General features: G+C 41.2%; 1 protein-coding gene across 8 annotated transcripts in view; it reads right to left on the bottom strand.

Annotated features, from left to right (window-relative positions):
• The window catches only part of si:zfos-2326c3.2 (mitogen-activated protein kinase kinase kinase kinase 4), a 91713-nt gene extending 79804 nt beyond the window's left edge, over positions 1-11909 (bottom strand). For all 8 annotated transcript variants that reach the window (XM_070553202.1, XM_070553204.1, XM_070553207.1 and 5 more), the window contains exons 1-2: positions 11716-11909; positions 9987-10052 (exon numbers count right to left, since the gene is read on the bottom strand). In XM_070553202.1, coding sequence (XP_070409303.1) covers positions 9987-10052; positions 11716-11772 — 123 coding nt within the window. In that variant the 5' untranslated portion in view covers positions 11773-11909. The remainder of the gene's footprint in view (positions 1-9986; positions 10053-11715) is intronic.
• Between the last annotated feature and the right edge of the window lie 243 nt (positions 11910-12152).

The raw sequence follows: 12152 nt of genomic DNA, 5'->3' as shown, positions 1-12152 counted from the left end.
TGAAACACATTAGAGTAATACCAGAACGGACACTAGCAGAGATGTTTCTAATATCCTTCACTGCTAGAGAAAAACTACATGAAGGTTCGATAAAAGGCTTGCTGCACTCCGGCCTTGTCCTGGTCCCCGAGAGTAGGACCACCACAAACACTACGTGTTCTACCTATCACCAACACACACGCACACACACACACACACACACACACACACACACACACACACACACACACACACACACACACACACACACACACACACACACACACACACACACACACACACAGCCAGAATGTGTCAGTCAAAAGGTTGTTGTGATAAATTCAGACATGCTAATTAGAAATGAGACATTTGTGAAGCTTGAACCACAGAAATAAATCAGAGGAACACGTTACCTGCGTCGTGTCCAACATCTCGTCCTACCTGTCCCTTTATGTCTCTGTCTCTGTCTCACACTCAACTGTCCCTCTGTGCTTAGATGGACTTTTAGACTTCTGCAGGGAGGTGGGGCTGCAGCGAACGACTATTTGGACCGTCGACTTGATTAACCGGATTAAACTGGAAAATAAAAAAACTTTTAGGAGAAATGTTTTCTCTCCTTCCTTTACTTAAACATCAGAACACGATTAGAAAACAGTTCAATAGCCTAGCAAAACTACACGCTATCACCTAAATCTATCCTTAGTTAAACTATGATCAGTAAAATTTAATGGATTTCATTAACATGTTCAGCAGTAGCTACTGGAAATGCTAATAACATGCTAACATGTAATGGTGACATATCTATTATGTACGGGTTAGCAATAATCCAGTTTAAATTATGTTCACAGATAGATGCGTTTGTGAATTACGTGCTACAGTGGCTTGCTATAAACCTGCAGTGGTGTAGCAACCAGAGGTTCTGCTCCCTGGCGCTGCAGACAGCTAAGAATAAACAGGATGATGGGGACGTTTCTTCCGCTTGTAGAGTTCAGATATTTTTAGTTTCATGACCATCGTGTTTATACCCGCTACCCGCTAGCATTAGCTAATCTGCCCAAGGACACAACGACTGTGACGGACTGAGCGGGACTCAATCCCATACTGCTCCGGTTGTGAGATGGGCACTTGACTCCTCCGCCTCTGCAACCGCCGTCCCAGAAAACAAGAATCCAAGTTTTTTGTATTAAATATTTCAAAAGTAAACAACTCTGAAAAACAACCTGTTGTCATTGCAACTTTGTCAAAAGATGGAAATCATTATAAATGATCATTATTGCTTTGCAGCAAAGAGTCACTGCTGTAGTGGTAAAAACAGTCCAGCTAGGAGGCTGGGCTACGAGGACTTCATCGCTCTGCCACACATCCGTCAACGGCTCTAGCTCCAACCCTCATGGGGACCTCTCTGTGCCTCTTCCTTCCTCTTCTCCTCTCTGTCTCTCTGCCTTTCACCTCTGCCTTCCTTCCTCTGCCCCTATCACTTTCCTCTGCTTCTTTCCTCTCCGTTTCCTCTCCTGTGTGTTAGCTGAAACCTCCACCCAGTGCAGCTCAGTTCGGAAACCTTTAAAAAGGTCTATGTAGGAATTAGGAAGACCAGTCTGTCCCTCCTTTGGGTAAGGGCGCTTCTTTATGGTTTTGTCCAGGCTTGCTTCTGCAGATCTGGAGGAACATTTGGGCATTAGTAAGTTAAGGCAGCTGATACACAGGAAAAGGACACAGAAGTTAGGATTTTGAAACTAAAAAGAGGAAGAGAGGGAGTCATTTGCACTGGTACTGAGGACAGCTGTTAAATGGTTCCAGCACAGTGTCACCAACGTTTGCTTGAAGCTGAAACAAAACTGTAGAGTACATGATTTTTCACTCAACATGGAAACTACCTCTAGAAACCAACAAGTTAATGTATCCCTCTTTGTTCATTCAGCCAGTTTAAAACACACACACACACACACACACACACACACACACACACACACACACACACACACACACACACACACACACACACACACACACACACACAGAGAGAGACTCATGCAGACAACAGGGTGTTTCCTGATTTGCAAAAGGAACTTCCTTTCCCTGCAAGACAAAACTAGATTTAGTAGTGTGTGTGTGTGTGTGTGTGTGTGTGTGTGTGTGTGTGTGTGTGTGTGTGTGTGTGTGTGTGTGTGTGTGTGTGTGTGTGTGTGTGTGTGTGTGTGTGTGTGTGTGTGTGTGTGTGCATGTGGAGCTGACCTCCATGCTAGGCATGATAAAATGTTTGATGCATCACTACGGTAGGATTATTTGGGTGAGGACTGGCTCGATCTGTCCTGAGGACAACAATACAGCAGACTCCCAGTGCACATAATACACCCTTTAATAGTTATATGCAGTAAACCATGCGCTGTGATCACGTTGTAATTTTAAAAATGAGTAAAATGGTCCAAGTAGCTCCATTTCTATGGAACAACCCAGAACTTCAGCTCTTGCATCTAACATCTACTCGTGAGCAGTTCACTGCTTTTCACGATGCCAACATCTACATGGGTGGAGTCCACCCTGCTCCGTGTGTGTCACACGCTGGTCAAATACACACAAAACTAACCATCTCTCGTTAGCAATGAGTCATGCCAGTAACGTTCAATCGTTTCACAAGCCTCCCGTGTTTCACCTCACCTCAGCTCTTTTCCAATTTCCACTCATGAGTAGGTTTGTACTAAAATGTCACTAAACGTCTCGGTTCCTCAAACGTGGCAAAGCTTCTACTGATGGTTGACTTCTGCAATGTGATTTCTGTGGAACAGTTATGAATGAATAATACCCTACCTGTTGTAGGGAACCCTTTGATTGGCCTTTCTTTAGAGAAACAGAGATTCTTTCAGATTAGGTTGATAAGCTAACGGCTAGTACGAGTGGGGCCAGTTACAAAATGTTTCTGCAGCATTAAATAACTCATATCTCCACACTTCTGTAGCACTTTATACCAAAGCTATTAGAGCATTTTACACCATCAACAAATCTCTGTTTCTCCAAACTGAGGCTGGTCAAACCTTTTCACAGAAACTCACTTCAAAGCAGCTGAACGATTGCGTAAAAGTGAAGGCACATTTTGAAACAATATCATGAGTGTTCCTCTCTGTAACAAATCACTGCTTTGCTTTTGGAGATAACTTTAAATTTTGACTTGTTTAGCTTGCTGTAGCAGCTAGCTGTGCTTTAATGCTAAAGCTAGCTTGTACATAAACAGGAACAAGTGCAGATTTTAATTTTGCTGTGATTTTTATTCCCATCTCCCTCTGTAACACAATAAACTGTGTTTGTTATCTTTAATACTGGAAAAACGCAACTTTCTCAGTTAACTTAGTGACGTTACAGTTGAGCTAGGTTGCACATCCTATTAGCCACCGCAAGAGTGGTCTGCAGCCTCCTACACAAATGCAAATAGATTTGAACCAGTTCAGAACTTGTGAACTCATTAGTCCTTTGATCAATTAATAGCGACCTTTTCCTACAGAATTTCTTTATAGTTGTACATTAATGTTAACATTCACTTCACATAAGTGTTTTAAAACATTCTCATTCCCATAAACAGTTGAAGGAAGGCGGGGCGTCTGAGAAATTTTTTGATAAAACCCACAAACGTGTCAGATTCTGATTTACCAAATGTATCAACATTGTGGTTTTAGTAAAACAGGAATTACTTTCCGATTAATTCAGTTTCCAGCTGACTCTCGATTCGGCCAAATCGGGGAAGAAGCAATTTTGAAACCATCTTCTCTTTGACCTTAAGTCAAAAGCCTCTCTGCAACGCTGTGAGTTACACAGACACAAAACAGCTCTTCTAAGAGCCAAACAACAGCCTTAGATGCAAACAAGCATTCCAGCTTCCTGTTATGACCTGGAGAGATCTCAAGACTAGACGAGTCGTATCGGAGCTGATCTACTGGTTCCTGGTACCTCATGACCCCTGGATCTGAATGGGGATCTTCACATAAGGATGTGTCGATTCAACAGATTGCGTCGGATGGTTTTTATAAACAAATCTGTAGTTTACAGACAAATTATTTTACAACCCAGACTCTACAAATTCTCTCAGATACTTAAGAAAGGTTCTGCTAAAACATCTAGTTCCATTACAACATTCCACACATCACATTAAATCACTTCATATCCATTATTCCATTCATATCTTGTCATGTATAATTATTAGTTTAGGGAAATAAATAAATTCCTTTTTATAAACTATATACTGACTCTGTCTGAATTAATACGAAGTGTGTTTATGATCCCTGAATAAGTAAAGTAGAATCTTCTGATTAAGCATTCAAAGGTTAATCAGATCAATATTTCATATTTATATGAAATTATCCCATCTTATTGATCATTTTTAACAAATATGTGGTAAATCATAATGCTACATAGCTAATTTACAAAAGTTTCTTATTAAGTGACCAACCATGTGGTCAAATTTCTGTTTATAGTACTGATCAGCTGTTGTGTTTCCTGGTTAAATGTGCTTCATGATAACATAAATAAACCAGAGGAAACCCAAGATGCTTTGTCAGCATCTCCTCGTGTCAATCCACAATGAAATGTTGTTATAAGGAACTGCTGGTGTGTGTGTCATCACACACACACACACACACACACACACACACACACACACACACACACACACACACACGATTGTTCTATGGACCCTGTTCTGGTTTGCTTATGTGTGCATCACACTTGCTGTGAGCAGAGGTGGAAAGATTACTAAAATTTCCTACTTAAGTATGAGTACCAATACTTTCATGATTTTTTTACTCAAGTACAAGTAAAAGTACTTGCCTAAATTTTTACTCAAGTACAAGTAAAAGTACTTGCCTAAATTTTTACTCAAGTAAAAGTAAAAAGTATCGTAAATAAAATGTACTCAAAGTAAAAGTTACTTAGTTACATTTTTGTCGGCGTAAAGATGGTTACATCAGTGCTAAACCACAACACCATTTCACAACACGCTCGTTTGTGCACGCACACACACACAGTTTGATGGAGGGATTTCTGTCAGTGAGAACAGGACGTGCACATTGATTGGACGAGGTTTTCTAGGCTTGTACGTTTCAGTTGTGATTAAAATTATTGTTTATTTTGAAAAAAGAAAAAAGTTAACTTTTAGATGCCATCAGCATGTGAGATATCTCAATGTTCTCATGACAAAACTCTAACATGAGACTGTTCTCTAACCTGTCACATAACAAGCTAAATGAAAGTCAAACATTTCAGATGGACCGTATGACAGTTGCTGACGTTGGCTCTGCCCTACTTTACCTCTACACTACAGTTCCTTTATCCATGTCCATCCTAGAGCTCCTCTCTGACCTTCATGCTTATTTAGAGCAGCTGATTTTTAAAGTTAGCAGAGTTCATCCTTGGTAGCGGGTTCACTCACTCATTTAACCCTTCACCACTGAAATCAGTCTGTTCATTCCAATCCTCCTAAATAATCCTCCAATCATCCAACTGGAATTCTTAAGGGTCCCGTAACGTCCATCCTGTCAGAACAGGCCTTGGGAGCCCAGGTGTTACTAGAACTAACGGTGTCTCCTCACCAGCGTGAGCCTCCAAACTGTGAAGGTTGGTCTCCAAACATGAACTTTATATTCATGCATTCATCTCCTCTTGTAACACATTAACATGTTTTAAAAGACTTGTATCACGATAAGTTACACCTCCCAGACCAAAGATAAGATAAAACATTATCATAAACACTGCAGAGACGTCATTATTTATGAAATATGAGTTATTTTCCTGAGCCATTACTTCAGCCAAGATATAAGATGCATGGATTTGATGAAACCACACTGTCTCATGCTGTCCTATATGTGTAACACACACACACACACACGCACGCACGCACGCGCGCGCGCGCGCACGCACGCACGCACGCACACACACACACACACACACACACACACACACACACTGCAGCATGTTAGAATCATGTGAATGACTAATTTGAACTGCTTTTGTAATAATTTAATCTCTTATTCTGGAGTAAAATAAGGAAACAAGCTAAATCATCACATATCTGTGGCATCAAGGAGCATCTTCTGAGTTCAAACACAGGGATGGAGCACAATGTTTACACCTGAACAGTATCAGGATTAACTCACAGAGGCCTGCAGGTCTTCTGTTTTATGAGCAAAGCGCTGAGAATCCACTTTTTATGAGCGCTAAACGTTATTCTGCCGCTGCGGTGCGGAGCGGTAGGGAAACACAATTCAAACACGGAACCGAGTCCGGCTACCGAACCGAGCAGATTTCTGATGACGTCACACCGGTGCGCAAAGGTGCGGGATCCAACCCACAGGAGAGGAGGGAGAGAGGAGGTGAACAGCGAGTTGATCACAGGGACTGAACTGATGTTTTGGAGCAGAAGTGTACACCCACACCCCCCACGGTTTAGACGCGGCGCTCATGCAGGTGTCTCTTATGTTCCAACGCTGCTACTCATAATGTTTTTAGTTTATTAAGCCTATAGCTTGATTTTTACTCAGTAACGGATATGATTTAAAATGTAGCGAATTACATTTCTTTTTTAAAAACGTACTTGAGTAAAAGTTAGGGATGCAAGTTAACCGATACCAATGCAGTTGCTTGAAAATGGCTTCACTGTAACTTGTCATTTCTGTTCACCTAATATTTTAGTTTTGTGATGAATTCCATTCATGTATTTTACTTTTTATCAACCTCACAGTCTTTTCTTGTTGAAAGCAGAGAAGAAAATACAATCTGTTTTCCAAATCATTGCATTTTCTTGTGTGGTGGAAGTATCGGTATCGGTAATCGGCATCGGCGAGTACTCAGATCCAAGTATCGGTATCGTATTGATTTGGAAAAAAGAGGTATTGGTGCATCCCTAGTAAAAGTAAAAGTACAGATTTTAAAAACGACTTAAAAAGTATAAATATACAAAAAAGCTACTCAATTACAGTAAAGTGAGTAAATGTAATTTGTTACTTTCCACCTCTGACTGTGAGGGCAACATAACGCACCAACTTCTTGTAAAACATTTTACTTGCAAGTTTACTTTGCAGCAAAATTCAAAGTTCACTCTTTTTTTTTGCCAACACATCTGCAGTGGTCTCCAGTATAAACGAATACCTTGTTAGTTGATCTCTGTGGGGAAAGGTCACGGTCAGAGATGTTCTTACATTTAGGAATGTTTCTACGCACAAATACAAAATGATAAATACCACACAATGCGTAGAAATGTTCCTACGCACGAAATAGGCACAGATCTGTGCGTAAGTTCATAGATAAATGAGGCCCCTGGACTCTTATTTCATGACATTCAGACATCTCTCCTCTGATTGGCTAACAGCATCACGACTCTACCACTGAGTCAGTTTGCTCTGCAACGTTGATGTTTTATCTCCACAAATAACACAAGCCTGGAGGATTTCTGCTGTGTGGTGGAGTAGCTAATGCTAACAGTTAGCTTCTACTAGCTGAGATGTTCTCTGCTGTTTCCTGGATGCTAAACCAACAACAGCCTTCCCCGTCACGAATCAAGGTAGGTGAGTCCACAAATGCTAATTTTCTGTGTGCCATAGATCTGACTTTTCTAATCCGAGCGTTTCCCTGTCTATTTTCTATCAGCAGCTAATGCTTGGCTTGTGACTTCAAAAGGCTGTGCTGATTAAGCCTCATGGAGAGATTAAAAAAATGCAATGTTGCATTTTTTACACAAAAAAATATGTTTTACAGAATTCTGAGTTTGTCAATGAAGGCAGCAGAGGAGTTGGATTGGTACTAGTCAATAAGAAGTGACACAATTTCATAGTATTAATGAGTAAGACTTGTAATCCTGTCACCCCCGCACCAGAGCTTCTTTTCCACAGAAACAGCTCAAGATATTCATTCAGCTAGAGACCACCCAAAATGAGAAAATTAGAAGTAACTAACTAACTAACTAACTAACTAACTACATGGTTGACAACAATACTGCCAAAGTATTAGGCAAAAAATGTCAAGTATGTTATTTAGATCTTTTACTAACAGTCAGATAACTCCATATACAGGCTCACACAGGCAAAAACATTATTGCCTGTCTTTCTTCCTTTGACGAGGGCCAATAAAGATGCAGACACTTTAAGCAGTGCTGAACATTAGGGTTAGACCAGGGGTCGGCAACCTTTTCCAATGAAAGAGCCAAAATTACCTCTTTCACACAGTAAAGAAATCACCGGGAGCCACAGTAGCCGCGGCGTTGTGGGCGGGGCCTACAGGGTCTCAGCAGGTGCCGCTTTCTGACGCGTCACGCGTGTCTCCTTTTAAACACGTTTAAACTATTCAGAATACAAATCCGGGCTCTGTCTCATTGGATTGTTGTAATTAAACTTTGTACTGAACGAAAGTTTCCATTAAACATTACTGAAAAGGTCAGAAAAGGATCTGATCAATTAGATTTGTTTCCCCTCATTTACGGTGATGGAGATAACGGCGCAGTGCGCATGGCTCTGGCATTAAACAAGTTTGTTTCTCTTTGCAACGATCTTCAAAAGAGGGCAAAACAGTTAAATGACAGGGTTCGCATCGACAGGATATTTTTCCGTATTTGACCGTTTATTTTGACGGAGAACCTCAAGGCAGCAGATGCGCTGACATTTTAGCACATCACAGAGGTATCTAAAGCAATCAAGAAAGGATTCCCATCAGAACATCTGAACATTTTACTGGCCACTGTGCTCAGCGCAGCTCACTGTCGGCGCGCACATAAGGTGGACAGAGAGATGAAGATGTGGAGAGGTGCTTGGAACGCGTCGGCCACCAGAAGAAAGCAGAACCAGAACGCATGCGGGAAGATTCCTCTCACTGAAGCAAGTGTTTTCCAAACCCGGTCTCTCAGAGAGACTTGTCACTTAGAAAATGTTCCCTGATTATGAAACTTTGGCTGAATAGCGCTTGTTCCTGTCTCCAATGTGGCGACGCATCCATGAGCCTGTCTGAGGCAAATTCCAGCATCTCATATACTCTTCAGCTCAGAAAGCTCCTATAGAGGCACTTGATCACGCACAAGCAGGTGACCTGTCATTTCAGGTCTTTATCCTTTTTGTTTAGATTTTCAAAGATGACAGTCTTTATATTTAGAATTGACATACAGAGAAAAAATGAATGCAGTAAAATAAAATAAATTTTAATTAAATAATCATTCATTATTTTACAAGCACAGAGAGCTGCATCAGATGGATGAAAGAGCCGTATGCAGCTCCAGAGCCGCAGGTTGCTGACCCCTGGGTTAGACCCTCTGTGTGAAGCTCAACACTCGTGTTACTGTCCTGCTCATTACTTGCTCCATTTGCATTCAAGTAATCTAGTGGCTACCAAGAGACCCACCCACGGTCCGACACATGGGCCCACAAAGGCAGTGGCTGTAACTTAGTATGTATTTTGCTTTTCCCATACGCCACCAGACACTAGCTGTCTTTATAGACTCAAAGCAAAACAAACTTTGAAAACTGGCACTTGATAAAAGCGTCGAGTGTGTTGCACAATCGCCATGAACTAAAATGAACCTTTGAGCGGTAAAAACTGAAAGATCACAAAAGCGTAGTGAGTGTTTGTGGTGTGGCTTCACCGGTCCACACATGAGGCACAAGAAGTTGTACGAGCCCGAATAGGATTAAACACCTCCTTCAACCACAAACCACTCACATGTAAACAGATATCGTGATAGGGAAGTGGGCCCCACCCAGAGCTTTTTAAAGAGGCTGCAGATGTGTGTGAGTGTGTGTGTGTGTGTGTTCTGTTTGTAGGAATTATGGGAAAATCTGCAAACAGAAATGTCTTCTCTTTAATTCGAACAAACAGGAAGTAGAAATGGGCGATTTTAGATGAAATGATGTGTCAGGTACTGCAGCGCAACGTGAGTCAGCTGCTAGACTTGAGTTGGGCCTGAACCAACAGCAGGCATCACGAATACGTTAATAAGTCTGTTGGTGGACGAGTGAAATAAAGAAGAACACCCCAGTGGGTCTCACCTTGTATACCTGGCCGTAGGTCCCGTTGCCAACCACCTCAACCAGCTCAAAGATGCCCGCTGGATCCTGGAAGGTAAACGGCACGATGAGGAAAAACAAACGGGGTTTGAAAAAAAGAATGAAAAAAAAGTTGGTTTGTAAATGCAGCTAAATTTAAATAAAACTACGTTTCTGTCATTGGCAACTTAAGGGGCGGGGTCACAGTGCCACCCTGCTTTTTACCTTTTACCATCCTTTTAGTTATACTTATGGATATGAGTGTGTGTGTTTGTGTATGTGTGTGTGTGTGTGTGTGTGTGTGTGTGTGTGTGTGTGTGTGTATATACATATGTATGTGTGTGTATGTGTATGCATATATGTATATATGTATGTGTGTGTGTGTGTGTGTGCGTGTGTGTATACATATGTATATGTGTGTGTATGTGTATGCATATATGTATATGTGTGTGTGCAAATGTACATGTGTGTGTGTATACATGTTGTTATGTGTTTTTTATGTATTTTTATTCTCATTTATTGTAGTTGTTGTATGTTTTAGAGAGCGAACATCTACCGGAGCTAAATTCCTTGTAAATGTAATTTTACTTGGCCAATAAATCTGAAATCTGAATCTGAAATCTGAAAATCTGCTGACGGTGCCTCCCCTACATAGGCTCAGGCATGGTGCTGTGCCACGGCAGAAATTTCTAGCACCACGGCGACCGCGGCTAGAAAAAAACTGTGCTGATATCTGACTGGCCCCCCAACTGCCCTTGTCCTGTTACTCGTCTGTCCTTTGAGCAATAATCAGATCATAGGTGGGTGCAACTTCAAGTCCAAACACTAGAGGTGCTAATGGGCTAAATTGGAATATCCAGTGGGAAATCTTAACGATGTTGGGAGAATACCTGGCTCCTCTGTGAATATTGGGGGCCCTTAATAGCCCCATACTCAGAAAAATCCTAAATCCGCCACTGATTTCTGCACAATACAACTGGGACGTGATTCCTTTGAACTGGCAAAAATATAATGATTGGTGCTACAAGAAAAATGACAGAGTACATTTGGCTCCATGGAACCAAATGTACTCTTTTACACCGTAAACTCTTATGCTATTGGAATCAATGGCTCGTCTAAATCTTAAACATCTTAAAGCATTTTTGGAACTGCAGCAACAACAGATCTTTAGTGTGATCATTTATATCTTGAAATGATTACCATGATCGTGTTAATGAAAAATAATAGCACAAATAATCTATTTCTTAAATGTGTTAGACATCTTCCAACACGGGTCGGTCAGAGCTGTCCAAAAACCCTAAACCAGCATCAGCTCCAAGCAGGAATAATCAACCACACATTTGATTTTATCCACAAAAATAAGCCAACTATGTAGGTAGACATTGGGCCTTTCTTCCCCACAATAGAAGGCTTTTTCCTGGGCTGTCTGGTTGTGGGCCACTTGTTGCATGTCAACTTTTCTAACAAAGGGGAAAACTTGTGTAAACACTGAATAGCTTGTAAACTTCCCCCAAACCCAGGACGCAGCGCAGACAGACACGGGCTGTTACAGGATAAAAGGAGCACAAACTGTACAGAGTTCACGAACAGCAGGTTTCAGTGACAAATAATGACACCCAGCTCTGGGTGGTGGCTGCTCAGGTTATTTTCTACCGTTCAGCAACAGCCACCACATCCTACTGTTTACACAAACGCTGCATTTAAACAACAACTCGGACTTTTTTCTACTTACTCTAAGAGAAGCGAGGTCTATACTGTCCAAACTTCGAGTGGTGTTTTCTCTAGACATGGCAGCCAGTAAAAGTGTCACTGAGCCGAAAGTTGTATAAAAGACATGGACTGTCAGGCTTTCTCCTCTAACGGTGTAAAACTAACGGCTTTTCCTCTCCAGAGGTTCATTCTGAAGTTTAGCTAGTTGCGTCAAGCTAAAGGGCGGAAAACATGTCGTTTCCGCTTTTACCTTTCAAAATATAAGCCTGATGATGCTTTAGGGTTGTTTGCTTATTAATGCTTGTACATGTTTTTAAATGGTTTCAGTCAAAATAAGTTATTCACGAGTTGCAATAAAACTCAGCATACAGTACAAAAGTCCAAATCTAAGTCTTTATAAATATTTAAAGTACTTAATGAAGATCGAATCTTTCTACATCTGGGGCTTTTATTGTGAAA

The sequence above is a fragment of the Nothobranchius furzeri genome, chromosome 1, assembly GCF_043380555.1.
Source record: "Nothobranchius furzeri strain GRZ-AD chromosome 1, NfurGRZ-RIMD1, whole genome shotgun sequence".
NCBI classification, from domain to species: Eukaryota; Metazoa; Chordata; class Actinopteri; order Cyprinodontiformes; family Nothobranchiidae; genus Nothobranchius; species Nothobranchius furzeri.
The sequence above is the reverse complement of the archived record's forward strand: the minus strand, read 5'-3'. Positions and strand labels throughout refer to the sequence as shown.